This window comes from Maylandia zebra, linkage group LG17 (assembly GCF_041146795.1).
Source record: "Maylandia zebra isolate NMK-2024a linkage group LG17, Mzebra_GT3a, whole genome shotgun sequence".
Lineage (NCBI taxonomy): Eukaryota > Metazoa > Chordata > Actinopteri > Cichliformes > Cichlidae > Maylandia > Maylandia zebra.
Window position 1 is genome coordinate 25881383 of NC_135183.1, and position 21368 is coordinate 25902750.

The 21368-nt window shown below is 42.2% G+C and overlaps 1 protein-coding gene across 4 annotated transcripts in view; it reads left to right on the top strand.

Annotated features, from left to right (window-relative positions):
• Positions 1–21368, top strand: part of si:dkey-97m3.1 (fatty acyl-CoA reductase 1) — a 62646-nt gene that overhangs the window by 17492 nt on the left and 23786 nt on the right. For 3 of the 4 annotated variants that reach the window (XR_013093899.1, XM_004548381.5, XM_004548380.5), the window contains exon 2: positions 4779–5066. Coding sequence is in view for 3 of the 4 variants with exons in the window: in XM_004548380.5 (XP_004548437.1) it covers positions 4779–5066 (288 nt within the window). In the remaining variant the exon portion in view is untranslated. Of the gene's footprint in view, positions 1–4778; positions 5067–13684; positions 13835–21368 lie in introns of those variants that run through there. The other variant, XM_023152670.3, reaches the window with a different exon arrangement.

The window sequence follows — 21368 nt, forward strand, 5'->3', positions numbered from 1 at the left end:
CACACTCACTCCCCTCCTCCCGCTGCCAGCTTTTGTCCGGCTATAATGGCTTTAGCCAGTGTGCAGCTGTGCAGCTCGATTTTTGCCTGCGTCTCCAGCTGCATTTAGCTGACCCAGTAATGGAAGGGTTGTGTGGGGAAAGGCCGGAGGCAGAAGGACTGCAGAGCTGTGGCTTAAAACAAGCTTCCTCAGACAAACGGCGTGGATTTCCTGTGGAGAGTGGCTTTTGAGGAATAATACAAAAAATGCCCTCAGTGTGAAGAAAAGGAGACATGAAATAAGGCCGGAGTGCAGCAGCATTAGCTGCAGACAACAGTAAACCTCTGCTGCTGAGCTGTATGCCTTGAGCGTCACCCAGCTCTGTTTTTAAAGTGACCCCCGAGTGACTTTGGATGTGATGTGGTACTTTGTCAAGATGGCATCATAACCTGAGAAGCTTGTCCCTTAAGCTTTCAGGCCTTGTCCTTGCTGCCCAGCACTTCTCCTTTCAAGTCATAATATAGACTCTAAAAGAAGATGCAGTCTTATTCACCAATGACAACACAACAAGGTCACTGCTGACAGACCTCATATCTGCTTGTCCTTCATAATCTGTGTGATTGACAAGGACAGGCTGAGGGATTTAAAAGTAAAGTTTAATTCAGTATGACAAAAATAAACCAAGAGAATATGCTGGGTGCCTGAGGAAAAAGAACTATCTATAGACCCTTCATCCATGTTGAGATCCTGAATCTCTAGTGTTACCCAGAAATTTAGGTGATTAAAAAGTTCAGACTGTGCTTATTTATTTCATGTTTTAAATTTTGAGGTTATGCACTTGAAGGTCAGCTCCTTGGACATCTGTTGTATTGAAGTCTCATACTGACTGCATGTCAAACCTGGAGACGGTATAAAAGTTGTAGCCACCGTGATCTCAGTCATTGGGTTTGGCTGCATTTTGGTTGGTGCAACATGATTTTGCACCAGTCTTTGAACATGCTTTTTAACGCTGCAAAATCTGAGATTTTAACATGAGATTCTATGGAGGTTGACTTGGGCAAACCTCCAACCTCTTCCAGTGTGTCAGAAATGTGACCCTTCACCTTGAAAGGTGAGCAAACAGGGCTGGTGGTGGGACAAATTGGATGGAGTCGTAATCACCGGTGATCGACATGAAGGTTTGTGGTCCATGATGAAATCCTAGATGGACACATGCAATTGGTCAGAATGGTGCTCCTACAAATGGCCTGTATTTATATAGCGCTTTTACTAGTCCCTAAGGACCCCAAAGCGCTTTACATATCCAGTCATCCACCCATTCACACACACATTCACACACTGGCGATGGCAAGCTACATTGTAGCCACAGCCACCCTGGGGCGCACTGACAGAGGCGAGGCTGCCGGACACTTTAAATTGTAAATGTTTTTTTTTTTTTTCTTTCAAAATGAGCTGTCCCTGAACTTCATGATCTCACCATATGAGTTCTTGTTAACGTGAGGCGGTGCCTAAACTCCTTTAGATATAGTTTACCGTGTGTGTGTGTGTGTGTGTGTGTGTGTGTGTGTGTGTCATTTTAAAATCAAGTGTCTTTAATTGCTACTAGTTATCTCAATGAACCAAAATTCAATTTATAAACTTTCAGCAAATACTTGGGATGTATGTATTCTATACTTCTTGTAGTCATCCTGTAAATGCATAATTCTGAACTAAAGGCCTGTAAGGAGAATAATGGACAGTTTCGCCCCACTTTCCATGTTGGCTTGTAGAGGGTGGACACCTTCAGCTTAACTGACAGGCATTGAGAGAAGCAGGAGGTGGAGTTGTGTAACCTTGTGTGTTTCACAAGCATTCAGTCTCATGAATTTGATTCATGCATGGCCGTTCCAACACTCTTCCAGCTGCAGGAACATTTCCATTGTCAGGCGTTAATCTGTAGTGACTTTCAGCCCATGTGCTCTTGTCCTCTTGTCCACAGGGAATCTATGTGAAGAACAAGGCTGAAATGTCTGGGGCCTCAGCAGAGGACCTTGACTGTGACCTCTTCTTGTTGTCATCTGTGTGTACAGAGTGGTAGATCTGGAGATACTGCCTTGTCTGAAAGTTGAAGATGGGGAATATCGAATTAAAATAATGGGACAAAATTGGGATTAAACATAGATGTCAGTAGGAGCCCCGGCGTTTAGTTTCTGGAACACATTTTTTGTTTTTCAAGTGCAGACATGTAGAAACCCAAACTGAATGCACACACCCATCTTTTTTCCTCGTGTTTGTGTGGAAAGGGAATCTGATTTTTAAAATTGCATGCACAGACGGCAGAATGGAGGGAAAGCAAGTAAATACAAGATTGTTTTTGTTATCTGGGCCACGTTTGGCTCAGGAGGATTTGGTTTTTGTCTTTGGGCAGACATGCTGGGAATCTGCAGCACAGGAGAGAGGATGAACGAAGCAAAGAGAAGGAGCGTAGCTTCATCTTGTGTACAATCACAGCTCTGCTGTATCACTGAAGGTGCTGATCAAGCATCAGTCTTGGCTAAATGTTGTGCCTATTGTTGCCAAGTGAAAATTTTACAAGTCAAGTCCTGCATTTTTATTGGCTGCTGCCAAAAAGTTGGATGAGACTGGGCGCGCTGCCACCCTCCCTGTGTGACTGGTTGGTGTGTGGTGGGGATGGGGGGGTGACACCAACCAGAGACAGGTAGCTGTCATCTAGTCTTTAAGAGCCGTGTGATTTATCAATGCTTAGTTGGCGTGGTTGCACACAAATGCTGGCAGTGTGCTGGTGAGCTTTTAGCCCACACATCAACACAGTGCTTTGATCAGATGGACTCATGGCACAACCTCCCTCACTGAGTCACAAACGCAGCTTATCTGCGGCCATGTGACTTCTCAGGTTGCATTCAGTTATAGTCGTCTATTGTCTACAGGAAATAAGGGCAAAGTCCAACAGAGTCAGTGTTAGTGTTACAACACAGGTGTCAAATAAAACTAAAAACTGCCATAAAACCCAGTTATGTGATTTATTGCATGTGGAATACGCATAATGTCAGATGGTTAAAGATAAGCCTTAGCATTTAATTTATTTTATTTTATTTTTTTTATTATAGCTTTAAACCAAACTTGTTTGCTGGGATTGAAGGTTGCAGCTCACTTTGTCATTACTGAAATCATACCATTCACTTCAATATACCAGCAGTCTTGTACATTTAATATATGTGAGTCTTGTCAGCCTCCAAGGTCCTGGCGTAATGTAATTTCTCATGCACTTGCTCACTTCAAGTGCATGAGAGGCTGGGGAGGGGGACAAAGAAATGCCTTTGATCCTATAGTTTGAACCAAGACTTTACAAATTTAAGAAACACAATGACAACATTCAACATTTTGACTTAACTGTGATGTATGTGGAAGCCTGTGTTTATATTCAGACACTGATTGTCACTAACGCCTTCCCTGTTTTAGGTTTGGTTTTCCGAGATCAAAGCGGTGACATATAAATACAGTAACTGCAGCTGGGAATAATAGTCTAATTTTGATTCTAGCAATCCTCACTGTAATTGGTTTATAATCATAAAAAGCTATTTATATTATGCGATATATTTGCATGTCTTCAGTTACGTATTATATATCCAAATCTGAACACAGCAGAGCAGTAGAGTAACATGAAAGCATTCTTCCCTACTTTGTTTCTAAACTAAGTTTGGTTTTAATTTGGATGCATGGATAAAAGGAGTTTTGGGAATTTTTAGCAGACAGTTTGAATATTTAGTCTGAAGTGCTTCAGCAGAAGGCAGCTGGAATTTGTTTTAGGTTCTTGAAGATGCTTTTCCTGTCATCCAAAAGGCTGCTTCAGTTCCAACTGTTGAAGGAGACTCAGATATTTAACCTCTAATAGGGTTGTCACCTTGTAGATGGTCCTGAGAGTCACTGACCAACTCTCCCGTGTCATGGGAGTCATTAAGCACATGAGTCAAGGTATAAGTGGAGGTTGAATCACCTGGGAATAGATCTCTAGACTGCATCATAGCCTCTGTTCACTGATAGTCCCTTCAAGACCGATACAGAGTCCAAACTGATATTTTCTTTTCTTTTTTTTTTTTCTATCAAACTGAATTTGAGTGAGTTGAACCTTAGTAGAATAATTTAAACTTTGATGTTTGTTTTTTTTAAACTAGTTTGCTTCTAAAATGGCTCATCTGTTAATCAAATATTAAGCTGCTTTTTCATGTCAGTGGTATTCAAAGAGTCAATCTATGACCAAATTATATTGTTTACTATATTTTGTACAGTTAAAAATAATTTCTGATTTGTTGCTTTTTGCATTCATGAATAAATGATAAAGGTTATTGTGGTTAGCGGTGATCAGTTGCTGCTTAAAATCTTGCTGAACCCTTGCTGGTGGACCTGACACACTCGTACCCACGCTCACACATGCAGCTGATGTCACACTGCCCCGAGCATCACCCTCCCTCCCCCTCATGGTATAAATATTCATAAAGTTTGCAGACTAGTTACATGCTTCTTCTCTGAAGGTCAAAACAGAGACGTGCCACCACTGATGCATATTTTTCAATTTATTGAAATGCTTGTTTTCATTTCCAGATACATGAGACTAAATCTGTCAAAGCCTGGACATTCATGCGAAACTGTGCACTTGTTGCATTAGTGCGATTCACAGTTCATATTTAGCTTCTTGCTGCATGCTTCATTGCTTAAACTGACACCAGCTTTAGAGACACTGATACAGTATTTAAAGTTTGAGGTTGCCTATCCTCATTCTTATCCTCCCGCTCGCTCTGCAGGACTTGTGTGAAGGCCGGGACCTCGACGGGTTAGGAGAGCAAGCAACAGACGCACAAACCAGACTGACAGACATCTGCGGTGGCGCAACGGGTAGCAGCATGGCGTCCGTAGTGGAATACTACGCTGGCAAGAATGTGCTGATCACGGGAGCCACGGGCTTCATGGGAAAAGTGCTGGTGGAGAAGCTGCTGAGGTCCTGCCCTGAGGTCAAAGCCCTTTACATCCTGGTCAGACCCAAAGCTGGGCAGTCCATGCAGCAGAGGGTCAGCGACATGATGAAGTGCAAGGTACGAGCTACAAGTGCATAATGTTCTGACCGAATGGGCACATATGATCTGATCTTTTACCACACATAGTATAGTAGAACTTTGGAAAGCTTTGCCACGGTTCACTTTATGTATGTTTGACAAGTTCAGTAAATAACATGCTTAAAAGGTGTAGGATGAGAACTAAACAAAAGGCTAAATCAATTTTATTTATGTATTTATTTTAATAAAGTACGAATGAAAATGCATGCGCACACTGTTTTGTTTTTTGTGGAGATGTTTGGCAACTCTGTTGCTCTTGGAGAACCTGGCACATTTCTTCAGTGGATTTATTCTCTCTTAATGTCGTCTGTCTCTTCATATCATCTCAAATTGAATCCATGATGTAGAGATTAGGACCCTATCGGTGGCCAAACCATCTGTTGTGGGACTTCTTGTTCTTCCTGTGACTAAAGATAGGGGGGGGGGGGGGGGGAAACCCATTAAATTCAAATGTTTTTATTAAGCACCAATTTTAAGCCGTAGTTGTCTCCGGGCAGTTTAAGGTAAAGATTATAGAGAAAAACCTTATGATCCACTGATCTGTTATGAGCAGAAACACCTTGTATTGCTGATATTTCAATACACTGGACATATATTTTTTTTGAACCCATGCATTTCTTTGAAGGCTTTAAGGCTTTAAAATGAATGAAATTGATGAGGAAAGGCAGCAGTCACTTTTAAAAAGTTCTTCTGTGAAGCCATTAATTAAACCATGTGGCATTTAGTGAATATGCACATTTGACATCGCTTATTCATATTGCCAGCTGTAAGCATGTTTGCAGAGCGATAGAAATTTGCCTTTGAATTATAACACCAGCTTGTGTTGCCATGGCGAAATAAGCTTAACGACATGAGAAATCCAGCCCCTGGTCTCCAGAGTCCAGTAGTTCATCTGTGAGCTTCAGAAGAGGCACCGAGAGAATATATGGGGTCCGATCAAAAATACCAAAACGCTAATGAAATGGACGTTATTTAATTGGAAGTACAGACGGCTTAAAGGGGAAACGAGAGACTACCGTAATTGTCGGGCTATAAGCCGCTACTTTTTGCACAAGCTTTGAACCCTGCGGCTTTTAGTCAGGTGCGGCTTGTCTATGGATTTTCCATGATTTTTGTGATATCGTAAGACGATTTGTTTTGTTTGTTCCGCTGTTGTACGGCACTACGTTGCCTGGCGGAAGGATCGAGGTTCAAGAGTGGTATGTTAGTCACATGTCCGTCCGCCAGGCAACGTAGTGCCGTACGAAGTAGCGCGAAAAACAAACTTCAAAGTAGCGCTACGCATTCAGCGGGAGGCGTGGATGACGAGCGGCGATAAACTTGCGAAAAGCAAGTTATGCCCAACTCCACCGGTGGATTCTGACAGCGTGGAAAAGTGTGAAAACATCCACGATCACCAACGGATTTTGAAGGGCTGGACTGCTGCATGATGGAGAGGAGGACACCGCCACGGCCCTTCTGAGGGTGTTCGACTCTGACACTGACAATGAGGATTTCTTTGGTTTTGAAAGTGACAACGAAGGAGAGAAGCGGAGAGTGGATGACGAAGCCATCCTGAGCCTGTTCGTTTCCGACATTGGAGAAGAGGACTTTGGTGGTTTTAGAGCGCAGGAAGAAGAGAAAGATGGTGAATGACTGACTTTTCTTCTCCGTGTCACTGCACCTGAGCCTAAAAGGTAGTCTGAATCTATTTTTCTGGTGTGCTGTAGGTTACTGTTATGTACTACATGTGCAAATATGTACCCATAACTTGTTTTTCAAAATATTAATAAAAGGGGTGTGTCTCCAAACAGCCATCTCTTTCCTGACAATTCCCTTTGTGCATATTCTCTTACATATGATAAGTCAACATTGAAACACCTGCGGCTTTTAGTCAGGTGCGGCTAATGTATGTACAAAACAGGATTTTCCCCTGATTTTAGCTTTTGCGGCTAATATTCAGGTGCGCTTTGTAGTCCGGGAAATACGGTAGTTAATCTATAAGAGGATCTGGAGGTTTGGTATTACTGAGATAGGTTGGAGTCTTGTTTATCCTCTGGTTTAAAAAAACATTTTTATTCTTATGATCATGCTCTCTTCCAGGATAACAAGGATGGGATGCCATTTGGTATAGTGTAATTTCTCTCCAATAGAGTTTGGGGATAAATACAATATTCAGGGTCTTTCCTACATAAGGAAAGATATTGTCTTGCTCTAAAGGAACAGCACATGAGTTGTTTACTCAAATATGAAATGCATTTTCTCTTCCTCCAATTCTTATCCCTGATATTCCTGCGTTTGCTCTCACAGCTATGGCCAGAGGTTCTATTGCTAACACAAAGAGAATTGGTGACAGAGGGCAGCCCTGCCTGGTTGATCGCTGTAAATTAAAGGTTTTGATACGTTATTATTAGTTAAAACTTGTGCTGTTGGATGTGTATACAATAATCTGATCCATTTCAGGAATGTTTCACCTAGTCCATATCTGGGGAGCACTTGTAAGAGATAATTCCATTCTGTTCTATCGAAGGCTTTGCACGCATCTAGTGATAGCAGCGCAGTGTCCTCCCTATTGTTTTTCTCATAAAGTACATTGAGGACACGTCTTATATTATGATAGCCTTGTCTCGTTTTAACAAAACCTTGTTGATTGTCTGTTATCAAATTAGGCACATATTTATCTAGTCTCCTAGAGAGTGCTTTACACAAAATCTTCGTATCACATCCCATAAGACTAATTCCCCTATAAGAGGAGCATTCAGTCGGAGGCTTATTTGGCTTCAATAAAAGGGTTATTGTAGCTAATCTCAGTGAGTCTGGGAGTATTCCGGACTTATATGACTCCTCATACATGTTAAGAAGTGGCTGCATTAATTTATTTTTAAATGTTTTATAGAATTCCATTGGACGTCCATCAGGGCCAGGCGTTTTACCGCTATTCAGGTCTTCTATGGCTTCTGACAGGTCTTTTATTGTTAAAGGACTATCAAGGGCTGTTTTATCCTCTTCTGAGAGGGTTTGAAATTTTAACTGATCAAGAAATGCATCGTGTTTCTCTGTTTCCTGTATATTCAGATTGGTATAAAGATTGATAAAACTCTCTGAAATTTTCGTTTATTTCTAAAGGGTCTGTTGTTATAATACCCGATTTGGACTTTATGTGGGTGATGGCCTTTTCCGCTTGCATCTTTTTTTATCCTCCAGGCCAATAATTTTCCTGCCTTCTCTCCTTGGTCATAAAAGAATTGTTTGGTCCACATTAAACTTTTTGCCACTTTCTCTGCTGTTAATTTATCATACCTGGCTCTTAGAATAGTCAAATTGTTTAGTTTAGTGGGATCATTGCTCTGGTAAAATTCTGTTTCATTAGATTTAGTTTGTCTTTCTAACGATTTTAATTCTTGGTTATATTGCTTACTCCTGTTGCTACTGTAGCTTATAATTTTCCCTCTTATGTAAGCTTTAAATGCTTCCCACCTAATACTAGCTGTGGTTTCATCTTTATTTATTTGAAAATATTGATCAATGCAAGTTTCTATAAATTTGACAAATGATGGGTACTTTAACAAAAATGTTTGCATCCTCCATCGCTTTACACCTTGATCAACTTCACCCAATCTAACTGATAGACATACTGCTGCGTGATCACTAATCACAATACTGTTATACCAACAGTTCTCAACACAAGGTAGTAACTCTGTAGAGATAAGAAAGTAGTCTATCTGCGAATGACTTTGATACGAACTAGAATAACATGAAAATTCCCTGTTATTTGGATTCCTTGTTCTCCAGACCTCATTTATTCTCAAATCTTTCATATAGTTAAAAAGTATTTTTCTAGTCTGGGTATGAGTAGTGTCAGCTTGAGACGACCTATCCAGGTTAGGGTCCAGGGCGCAATTAAAGTCCCCTCCTATGATATAAAGGCCCTCCAAGGTTGATATTGTGAGAAATAGATTTTCATAGAAGGATGGGTTATCCTCGTTGGGGCCATAGATATTTATCAGGTTTATTTCTAACATGGAGATACGGCCCTGCACAATTACATATCTCCCGTTTGGATCTGTAATCACCCTCGTAGTTTGAAATGGGATTGACTTATGTATAAGAGTAATGACTCTTCTGGCATGTCTAGTAAAAGAAGAGACCTTACCCTGCCATCTTTTGGTTAATAAATGTATCTCTGATGCAGTAAGATGAGATTCTTGTAGGAAAATAATTCTAGAGTTAAAATGTTTTAGTCGGTTTAATACTTGTTTCAGTTTAGCTAACTTCCGTATCCCCCTAACGTTCCAGGTCGTAATGTTAACGTTCAAAATGTTTTCTTTAGTTGTCCTCTCCATAAAATATTGTCAGACTGTTTACTTAAATAAACAAAGTAAAGGAAAAATTGAAGCAGCAGGTTTGCACATACATTCACACACTCACACATACCAGATAAAGAACTTGTAAACAATTTCTGATTGAACATTTTCATTTCCTTGTTGGAAATGTCTCCCCCCTCCCTTGAACAAATTATTTGGAGGGCGTTAATCCACGTCACTGAGGAGTAACTAGTCAACGCGACCTCTCCAAAACCCCATAAATCAGACAGTGTATACTAACCATATGATACAGATTTTTTCCCCAGTAATAAAGTAAAGTTTACCCTTGGTAGGACAAAACAAAAAAAGTCTTAGTTGAGGTTCAGCTGTTAATATACAACCCAAAAACGATTGCAATCAAACTTAGAACGAATATGCGCTTAAAAACGCTCAGTTATGTTAACATAAGTTCAATTCAATTTTATTTATATAGCACCAAATCACAACATAAGTCGCCTCAAGGCGCTTCATAGATACAGAGAAAAACCCAACAATCATATGACCCCCTATGAGCAAGCACTTTGGCAACAGTGGGAAGGAAAAACTCCCTTTTAACAGGAAGAAACCTCCGGCAGAACCAGGCTCAGGGAGGGGCGGCCATCTGCTGCGACCGGTTGGGGTGAGAGAAGGAAGACAGGATAAAAGACATGCTGTGGAAGAGAGACAGAGGTTAATAACAGATATGATTCAATGCAGAGAGGTCTGTTAATACATAGTGAGCGAGAAAGGTGACTGGAAAGGAAAAACTCAATGCATCATGGGAATCCCCCGGCAGCCTATGTCTATTGCAGCATAACTAAGGGAGGATTCAGGGTCACCTGGTCCAGCCCTAACTATATGCTTTAGCAAAAAGGAAAGTTTTAAGCCTAATCTTGAAAGTAGAGATAGTGTCTGTCCCACATAAATTCGAGCTCAAAATTTTATCTGTCTCTTATCAGTGACTCAATTACTGGTCAGTTATGTTGAAGCAGAGGCAGTCTTATGGAGTGTCTTAATGGTTAACCTGTTGTTTAACCGACTCACTGGTGTTGAGCATCTTCTGCTGTTTCCTTCGGCAGATTCTTGTAGAATTTTTCGGCTTCTTGAGGTGTTGAGAAGAGGTGGATCTTTCCACCGTACAGGATCCCGAGTCTGCACGGGTTGTGCTGGAATCCACGGAAGGCATTGATATCAATACACAGTTTGACAACCGGGTGAAATCACCGTCGGATCCGAACCGTCTCCGCAGACAGATCCTGTGCAAATGTGATCTTGGCCCCATCATGTGTAATTTGTTGTTTTCTTGCTTCCCGATATACCAGTTCCTTCTCTTGGAATTTTAAGAAATGAACAAGCACCGCTCTGCTCTGGTTTGGTTTCCCGGAGGCAAGCGTGCGATGCACTCGTTCCAGTGTGAATGACTTGTCGGGCGCTAGCCCCAGCCACTTAGGTAGCAGGATGTTAATAAAGTGGAAGAGTGATTGTTGCCCCTCTGCTCCCTCTTTTATGCCGAAGACGCGCAGGTTCTTTCGTCGTCCGCGGTTTTCCAAATCATCTGTTTTGGCTTCAAGAAGTGCGATTCGTTTGATAGCAGAGTTCAGTGACGTTTCTGTTTTCTCAAGTGTGCTTTCAACTTCGGCAATGCGGGCTTCGGCCTCTTCGATATGAGCCCCCTGGTTCAATATGTCTTGCTTTACCTCCGAGACTTTACCCTCCAGTGCAGTCACTGCGCTCGCCATCCCAGTCAGTCTTATATCGATGCTGTCCAACTTGGCTCCAAAATCCGACCGGAGTGATTTGAGTTCATCCGGGGGTCCACTTCATTATTCACCCCTGTGTATCTGGTGTGCTTTGAGAAGTAGGAGAATATGAGTGCACTGGATGTTTAATAAAGTCGGGAGGCTTTGGGGCAAAGGATGTCCTAAGGACAAAAAGATCAGAGAGAAAAGCTGCGGGTTGAGAGGAAATGGGTGAAGGAGACAACAGCAGAGGGAAGAAAGGAGGAGAGAGGTGAGGATGAGCTCCGAATATGTGGCGTCAGCTGTATCAGCAGCAAAGCATGACTCAACAAAAACCTCCAAACTGTTTTCGACTTAATGAGGACCAAAGGATTGACGCTGGCTGTGCGTCGATGTGCTCGCTCGCAGGCGATGCGTGCTCCGGCCTCTGCTCTCTGTGTACCATCAGCCTCAAACTGTCAGTACACCTAAGAAAACCTCCTCTGTATCACTCCTCCTTCCTGTGATAGCATCTATTTTTACTGCTCTCATTGAACCTTGCTGCTGCATTCATTATTCTCACAGCTGCTGTGATGGCAGTGGAGCAGCAGTTGGAGAATGCGTACCTTAACGTAGCACAACACTTTTTTTGGGGGGGGGGTGTATTAGTTTTTTTGGTTTTTTTGGTTTTATTTCTCCCTCCTCTTGTCAAGGTGACTGCGATGCCTCCGCTTCAGAGACTGCCTCTCACCATGTAATTAGTTTACTCTGACACAACAGCGCTGTAAAAGTGCCAGTTATAACACCCTGTAATTTAGGCTCAGCAGAAATGGCGAGAGTGGGCGACAAGGAGAGGAGTTTCACATGCACGGCCCTCCTCTGCTGTGGCTTTCAGGGGAGAAAAGTAATCGTTGACGATCAAACGGTTTATTTGTCGACGCTTCAGCAACAGAGCTGCATAATTTGTATACTTAGGGTTATGTTAACTTGGTTTAATGCTGCAAGTCTAGAAAGCCTGAACCTGTAAGAAGTCTAAGGGTTTTGGATTAAAGAGCACTTTTAATTTATACATTATACATACAAGTTACTAAATGAACAATGATTATGCACTAAATAAATCAAATAAAACAAAGTAAATAACACGGTGTTTGTGTAATAAAAGCCAGGGTACTCAACGCAAACAATGGGGAAACTGTAGGAGCGCTAAGCACTGACTGACAGAGTCCATCAGATCTTTCACATAGTTCTTCAAAATGCATACAAAAAGTCCATTTTTAGGGTTGCACGTGTCTTAGCTATTGTTTTGAAGCCACTACATTAAACTAACTCAAGCGTTCTACATTTGGCCTCTGTGAAAGTAAAATCGTTTGAGATGGCATCAGACAGCTTCTGGGTTTGAAAAGTAAGGCCATTGTTCTTAGAGCCCATCGGGGGCAGTATCTGTGGCCTTACTGAAGTCTGTCGGAAAATGACCCGTGGTCCTGGCTCTCTTCGGGTCATATTAAAGAAAAAATGAAACCCATTTTGTACATTTTGCTTGACCCGTGGTCCTGGCTCTCTTCGGGTCATATTAAAGAAAAAATGAAACCCATTTTGTACATTTTGCTTATTTCAAGTTTCTTTGGGCAGGATTATTAGGATGTGCGCTGTTAATTGTTTTGCAGTCGCAGATCCATGCCTCTCTTGTTGGCAAGATGGCAACAGCAGAAACATTCAGCTCGAGGCTTCACAAACAAATCACACTTCATCTGACATATATACACTGCTTCTGGTTAGTTACTGTGGGTTTGCTCAGACCCCTAAAGGTCATTTACTCCAGTTTGCTGCAGAAGAAGTCGCTTCAGCAGTTGGGAGCAGTCTGATTCAGTCAGTTACCAATTATGGTTATCAATCATTGCCTGCCTTTTTATGGCATCAGTTAGCCATTTTAATTCAAAATTACCAAGGGAAAAAGGAATTTGAACATTTATAACAACTACATAAATGACAGAAGCCATCTTTAAGGAAATTTATCTAATTTAGACTTTGGCTTTTTTTTTTCTCCCCACATCTGTGTTTTGGGAAGCTGTCCAGTCGTCCACCTTTTGTATACATGTTTTTTTTCTTTAATGAAATCTGTCAGTCCTCATAATGTGCCAGTTTGATTCTTTACTGCTGCCAAATTAGCTGAATGGAAGTTTCCAAGACAATTTCAGCCTAATGAGGATTCATTAAGCTGGATTAGTGAAGCCTTGTATGAAGAACAAGTCCTGGAGGAGTCACTGGGAAACCCCACAAAGCCGCACTAGCAGATCTGTGTCACACAGCAGCACCATGCAGGCAAATTAAAAAAAAAAAAAAAAATCAATAAAAGGAAATATAATGTTGTAAATTGTTTGTGTACAATCAGATTTTTTTATTATTTTTAACACATCTCCCACTTGTGTTTGCAGTATTTCCCCTGCCATCAGGTTTTTCATTGGTTTTGGCATCCGTCTATTAGTGTCTGCTATCAGGTCACTGCTTGATGCTCTGCCAACCGCAGGCTCGCTCATGCTCAGTCTGCATTCAGAAGTGATGTCATTAAGTTTCCATGACCAAGCTTCAACTACTAATTGGTATTCATGCAAGTCCTCGGGTCAGTATTATTCTGTTCAGATTTGGGATAATTCATGAAGGCGAACAGCTTCGTCTCTCAAGTAGCCTCTCTTCTCCTCCTTCAAACCAGGCCAGTATCTTTTCTTACCACCTGTTGCTAGGTAACGGCCAAGAGATCTGTCCCATTGTGTTTTTCAAAGGATGCAATCAGATGAGCTGCCCCGAGCAGGAAAAGGACAAACCGATAGGAATCTCATTGTTTCTGTGCTTCTCCGCTGCTCCGACTCTGACATTTAAGCTCTGTCTCTCTCTGTTTCTGTCTGCGCTGAGGCTTCTTTGATTCACTGAAAACATTTGGATGACTGCAGCTTATTCTGCGGTACCGGGTGCCGAATGGCATGTCAGGCACTTGATAAGTAGGCCTTTGGGTACAAAAAAGCCTCTCTCCTGCTCTGTGGCATGCTTTTCCCACCCACTAGCAGGCTGTTGAAGCCTAGTCATAGTGTTTGAGGCTTTACAGCACACTGCAGAACCAGCTCTGTAACTGTGAAGGATGTGCTGGGCTGTCAGCTGAAGAGGTGGAAAGTGGAATGCTTGCGGTAGGAACTGGGGTCTTCTGGAATTTAGCCGACAAGGCAGGATCCTGTAACCGGGGGGGGGGGGGGGGCTCTGTAGTCATGCTGGAGAGGCTGTTCACTGATCAGTGTGGCAGCTGGAGCACAGATGGCTCTAAATGATCATAAACGTTCTGCCTGCATTAGGTTCATCTGGAGGCACTTCAGGAAGGAGTTGGAATGTTTAGAGACGTTGCAATTACGGCAGGCTGACTTGCGTCATTGTGAAGCTGCCCAGACTTGAACATAAAAAGAGTTATTAGTATGAATGTAGTGCATCACTGCTTGATGTATGATAAGATGCCTGAAATACCTCCGCTTAAGACACGTCATGGAAATGGTCACACCCGAGTATGCGTGGAGCGAAAAAAGTATTCGAGTATTAACACGTGCTTACGGATATGATCCATTATAGATACCAGCATAAAGATTATCATTGTCTGTGATGCCAAAGTACTGAGCTCTGTGAAACACAAGTAACAAAAGTGTGACACTATTTCGTTTTTTACAAATTAAATGTCAATGTGAAAACAGCCGTGACTATGGATGGGGTCCTCTCCCTTCTCTGTGGTTTTCAGTCGTTTACCCATTATTACACTTTGATCTAATATAACTGCACTGTTGTATTGATTTCCTCTTGTTTGCATCCACAGCCAGGTGATCTTTCCAGCAGTATAAATATTCAAGTTTCATTGATTGCTGCTGTCCCTGACGGGCAACCCTGGGCTTCACTTGTGGAGCTGGGCATGAAATTCGTGCCAGCTGCCAGCATCTGAAGCATCTATCTATCGCTCCCCGGGGAAACGTCAGCCTGTTCTTATCCTGTTTCCCAATGTTAATTCCTGATTTAGTGCTTATTAGCTAAATCCTTCACTTAATGTGTGCCAGTGTGCATTGCAGTGTGTTTAAGGTGTGTTGAGGTGTGTATGTTTAAACAGCAATCTAAGGATGAAGGTGCATGCAGTGACTTGGCATTTGCTGCTCTGACTCCTGCAAAGAGATGACTATTTAGAGCACATGATATGGCAGCTAGTCTGGCCTTCAGCATGCCATTTGTTCCTCTGTGGTTGTTTGTCGTGCAATAGCATGAATTAGGCAAACAGAATGAGGTGACCTAAAGCTCTAACACTCCTCCCTCGAGAGAGAATGAAAAGGATTGCATGTAGTTAGTCCACAAATTAAGTCAAGTTTATGAAACAGACCAGCATAATAAAGGTTGCTGGTGAAGCCGTTTGGGAAGAGGGGGTGTTCTTCCGGAGCTTGTTTCAGCCCTGCTCAGTGTTCCACAGATGTATGTGGAGGGAGACTACCTGACTACCTGAAACGCCATGTTTCTGTGAGGCTGAAAGTGTTGAGAACTGCAGTCCCTGGAGGTGCCACATGTGGCTGCTTCCAGACGTCTTCAGTTTCCTGTTCCTACCTCAACAGATTGTTGGCTTAAGGCTTAAAGTTAGTGGGTGTATTCTCTCAGGTGTCCCAACACCGGCTGCACCATTAGTCCCTGAACCGTACCTCAAGTCTCTATTTGTAGTGTTGATGTCTTTTGGAGTATTTTTACTAGAATTAATTAGTTAAAATGTTAATGTCCAGTAAGTTTGTGCTTCAGTTTTGATGAATGAAATTCAGGTATTTTATTAGGCTGTTATACAGCTGGTATCTGTGTCTGTTAGCCAACTTTTATGTCTGTCTGAGATAAGGCTGTGCGATGTGACCAAAATCTCATATCCCGATTTAAGACATCTATCGTCCGATAACGATATAAATCACAAAAACTTAAAATTTTCCAAAAATTCTGTGAATCTCGGGCAGCTCGACTTGCATGAAGTGTTTCCAGCTGGGCGTCGTGTACCTGGAGTCGAATGTTTTAACAGATGCATGAAACGATACATTTTTAGACATAAGTTGTAACGGCCACTGTTTTCTTTGAGTATTTATTACACGGCGTGCTGCGGGGAAAAAGCCTGTTCTAACGTTTGAGTCTAAGGTTTATTTTTTAGCACCTGACGGCTCTTTTTTTTTACTTCTCATCCGTAAATACTCTGCATACTCTTTCACGTGATTTGGTTTATTTTGAAAAGTCTCAACAGGATCTTGAGCTTTATTCTGAAAGGTTTATGTGGAAAATAAACAATCGGACACGCGATGGTTTTATCGTTATTGTTGCTAAGGACAACGCATAAAAACAGGCGCTTGTCCGTCCATAGTGTGTTTATAATAAATATAAGAGAAAGAGAGAACTTTAAGAAATTAATAGAGCCAATACAGTGACCATCAAAATGATGAAAAAATATTGCCGTGAACAGTTTATTTTGCGACACCACAAAACAAACAATAGCGTAAAATGAAACGATAGAAGTTTTTATATCGTGATCCGATATATATCGTTATATCGAACAGCCCTAGTCTGAGAATGCGTTTTATATTCTGTATCTCATCCTTGAAAGAAAAATAACCCTGAAGTATTTAAAGAATCAAATCATGAATCAAGGCTTTTTAATATTGTATGAACAGCTGGAGGCAAGTGAAGTCAACAAATGGGGCTTAACTAAAGAACGAAAACACATGGTTTCAGATTTGGTCTGGTCGAGATGAATGCAATCCTGTTTCCTGTCATTAAAGGGGCAGAGAGGGTCACAGAGAGGCGGTTTTGTCCTCGGAAACACCCTCAGATCAGTGTGAAAGAACCTAGTTTCTGACGTGTTGCCTTAAAGATGATATTTTAATAGTAGACGGAAATAATATACACAGTTGTTGGCGATCCACATTCTTCAAAAAGAATGTCTTCAAACGAAATATTTAACGTCACTTTATTGTTTGTAAGAGATTCGGCCCACTTTTCTTTCAGAACTGCCTTTTCATAGTCATGTCACAGATTCAACAAGGTGCTGGAAGTCTTCCTCAGATTCTGGTCCATGTTGACATGATAGCATCACACAGCTGCAGAAGATTTGTGTTCGATTTGTGGTCTCCCATTGCACCATCACATCCCAAAGGTGATCTACAGGATTGAGATCTGCTGGCTGTCGAGGCCATTTGAGAGCCGTGAACTAATGGTAATGTTCAGGATTTGAGCTTTGGCATGATGGTGATGCCCAGTGGTCCCCAGGTAGTGGGTAAAGCAAGCTGACGGGAGTGGTGCTTGGGTTATTTACCACTGTGGTTATCTGTTCTCCTTTGTTTCCCATTCTGATGCTTCAGCAGGTCGACTTGACCGTGTCTGCATGCCTAAATGCACTGAGTTTCTGCCATATGATTGGTTGATTAGATATTTGCATTAATGAGTCACTGAGCAGGTGCACCTAATAAATCATTACTATGACTATTGACTCAAATCGGACATCATTTGTCTAATCCAGTGCATCACATGTGGTTAATGATCACATTCTTTCTGCATAAAAGCAGAGTGCAAATGGCTGCGAATGCAATGAGATTTGTTTTGAGCTAATGTCACTCTGACCTTTTACTGCCTGAGCAAAACTATAAAAGGTCCAGAGAGGCCTTGTAGATTGGTGGCACCAGACTGCTGTAAATCCGGTACTCAAACAATGATGGGCTTTCCTGTGACAAGCACAAAGAGTTAACGCTGAGGAGGGGAGTGCTGGAATTAATTATCAAGTGAACTTGGCATTTATAAATGGTAAGAGAGCACAGCTAATTATCTGCAGCATTTAATATGGGCAGAAAAGCAAGCAGCGCACACAATCTTGCTTATGTCTCTCCTTTTGCTCTTGGAGGGTAATAAAATTCCCCTTCGCTCAGCAGGAGGTCATTGTCTTAAAGACTGGAAGCCAGCGGCCTCCCGAACGCCAAGCCCAGAAACTCTGCATTTGCTGTCACCGCAGACTTGATTACTGCCCTCGTATTGATCGCTTCAGTTGAGTGTACGACGTAAGCACAGGCATGAGAAAACCCTCCATTTTCATTACTTTGCTTTAGTGAGCTGTTCCCCACAAATCGTGATCAGTTGGATGAGATGGCTGAATAGAGAGAATGGGTATTGTCTCTCTTAAGCAAGTCGTGAAATATAAAGCCTTGTAAAGGCGGCATTTGCTGCCAGGTAAACCAGAACTCTCCCTCCTGCATTTACCTTGTTCCACCTATTTTCATCAACTATTTTTTGGTATCTTGGTGCCAGGTACCCAGAAAAAGCTAATCGTTATTAAGGCGGTATTTCTGAAACGGCAGGTATTGTTTTGGGGGGGTTTTCTGTTTTGTTTTGTTTTTAACTGTGAGGAGGAGTGTGCTGAAATGTGTTGTGACACAGGATTGTAAAATGTATGTTTTATATCACGGGAGACGATTGGAAATGAACCCATTTTTTTCCCTTAATTTGCTGAGAGCTTCAGGAGGGTTAGACACATCTGTCCTCCTTCACAGCTTCCCATGAGAGTCCTTGCATTTCTGATTTCTCCCCTGGCTCAGCGCTTCATCCTTACCGCGGGTGTTGTCACTGAGGCAGACGGGAGAGAGGGAACCTCACTGGTATCTGGAAATATAACGATGGTTATTCAGCATCCTTCACCCTATCTAGAACCTTTTGTTGACAGCCCAGGAGGAGATTTGGTTTGTGCGAGTATCCTATTATTTGACTAATTTAGTCAGTGCATGCCAGGAAATGGAGGTCGGCACTGGAGGTACAGATACATTAATTGCTTCTTTCTAACACGTTGTGGTAGAGCTTCCCCGGCTAATATAAACTACCCGGTATGGTCGTCTCAGGTAGTCGGCGGGGAAAGGTGCTACAAATGAACAGATTAAAAGAGAAGGGTTCCATGAATGTGAGTCTTGGCTCGAGGTCAAGAAACTGAATTTGTTTACTGATTAAAGATGGAGAGGCATTAGGCAGTAGCTGTGTACCCCTGTCTTTATCTCCTTTCAAACATACACATTCTTTTCCATTAATCTGATGACCTCTGAGTAACCTACATGTGCAGGTTTCAAAGCAGTCAAGCTAATATCAAAATATCTGCTCTATGCTTCCCATTCGTTGTCCATAGAACCAGCTGTGCAGTGCATTTCAAACTTTCTTGCCGATATAAAGTTGAGGCTAAGCCAGCCGCCCGTTATTTTGCACTTTTGTGAGGATCAGAAATGAAGTTTTACTTTACAAATAGACTTCTGACGAGATCCAACTGAAGAAAAAAAAAAGTCAATTTAATTTTAAAAAGAAAATTATCTTATGAAACTTTTATTTTGTATCAGACAGCAGCAGGATGCATCCACAGGGGGACTGTTGCATGCTGCAGGGCTGAAAAGACTGATGAAGCCAGCAAGGTTATGCAACCCTGTGTCTGACGGAAGCATTGAAAACATTCAGGGTATTGCATGCATTTGTTGTGGAAGCCGTGCTGGAAAACGTGTTGGGGAACAAAGACAACAGGCGGTGACAGGATGTATTGTCACCTAGGTGACCAAACAGGATGTTTTTATATGTACTGTCACTCATTCAAAGTGCAGAAGAGCTGCATGTAAACAAAACTGAGGTGCCGGCTTTAGAAAAATTACAGAAATTACACTCCTAGGTCTGATATAAGAAAGACAAAGAGGAAGAAAGAAATGTGGGACTTTGTTTAAAAGCATTATGACTCTTCTGGTTTGCTGCCGGGGCCACCAGCCTCTCAGGAGGTCACGTTGGACCTGAAGCGTGCAAAGCATACCTATCATTAGCTCTGCTTTGTGCTGTGTCCCATTGTTACCTGACATTTTGGCAGCATAACAGTCTGAGACATCGCCAATGATCTCACAGCTTTTGTGTGTCGTCTTTTTGCTCATTTTGTGCAGCTCTCTTTGAACTTTTTTGGTCCTGGAGAATCGAGGAAATGGTCTGTGTGAAGGGTCCAGTAAAAAAAAAAAAAAAAAAAAAACACGCAAGAAGAGTGGAGTTAAAGGGCAGTTAGCGAGAAGTGAGGCTGTTCAAATGGCATCTCGGTTTGGTGGGCTGAAAGGAAAGTGCCATTAGTGTTGGGTTTCTGTGAAAGTCCACACAGTGGCTGCTTGAAGCACTCTTGATGGAGGATTTATTGCCCTTTGGGTCTACAAAATGACACTCGATTGCACTGGAAGTACAGGTGATGACCACATTCAGACCTGTGCGTTAAACCAAAGGAGTTACTTTATACTTCTGAAACTGCTGCTTGTTCAAGGCCATGACTTTGTTTCAGGATGCAGCACTGAAACACTTGGCTGTGGTGATGTTTCACCCTCCAACACCCACCCCCACCCTCACAGCATCCTCCAAACTGGTGGGCTATTGTCTTCCTGTACAAGGCGGTTTGCTCACTAACACCCGTGAGTTGGAGAAGGGTGCAGTGGTAAATACGTGCAGTGGAAGGCTGGCACAGGCCACTTATCGCCCAGAGAGCTTTTTACAAAGCAGGGCCTCAATCCCACAATGCCATTCTCTGCCTGCGCCTGTAACAAAGAGCTCTCTGAAGCTCACATTGTACGCCCTCTTTCACCCTTTTGACCCTGATGCTCTTTCTCCGTTCTGGCTTTTTCTGTAGTTTAACTTTGGGTTACAAGTGCTTCAGTGATCTGCACGTGCCATGATTTGGTGAGCTGTAGTCAGAATGCACGACAAAATGTAATATTTATTCATTTAATCCTTTTTAAACGTGCATACTGATTGTGTAGTGCATGGAGACTGCATTTCTGTGTGTAGCAGAGAGTACAGTTTCACACAACCAGATAAGAGAGAAGTGAGCAGCTGGGAGAGAAAGAAGAAGCTTCTTGCTCAGAGCTGCTTGTGTACCTGCTCACCTACTACGAGTTCAAATGTAGAGGAGGCTTTCTTTGTTCCTGGCAGCTCGTTTCTCGTTTTGCCAAAGAAAATCTGAGCTATGTTTTGCAGGCGGACTTTGCCAGTAAGTTGATAAACGTATGCTGTTGAGTAAATGCTGTATTTCCCTATTTTTATTTTATTACGTGTGCTGGTAGGGTGAAGTCAGGACGGGGCTGTCGCAACAAAGTGGCACTTGTCTCTTAAGAGATCATCCAGAACATCACAGGAAGCTCTACTGCAAATCATAAACTATGGGAAGGATGAGGACT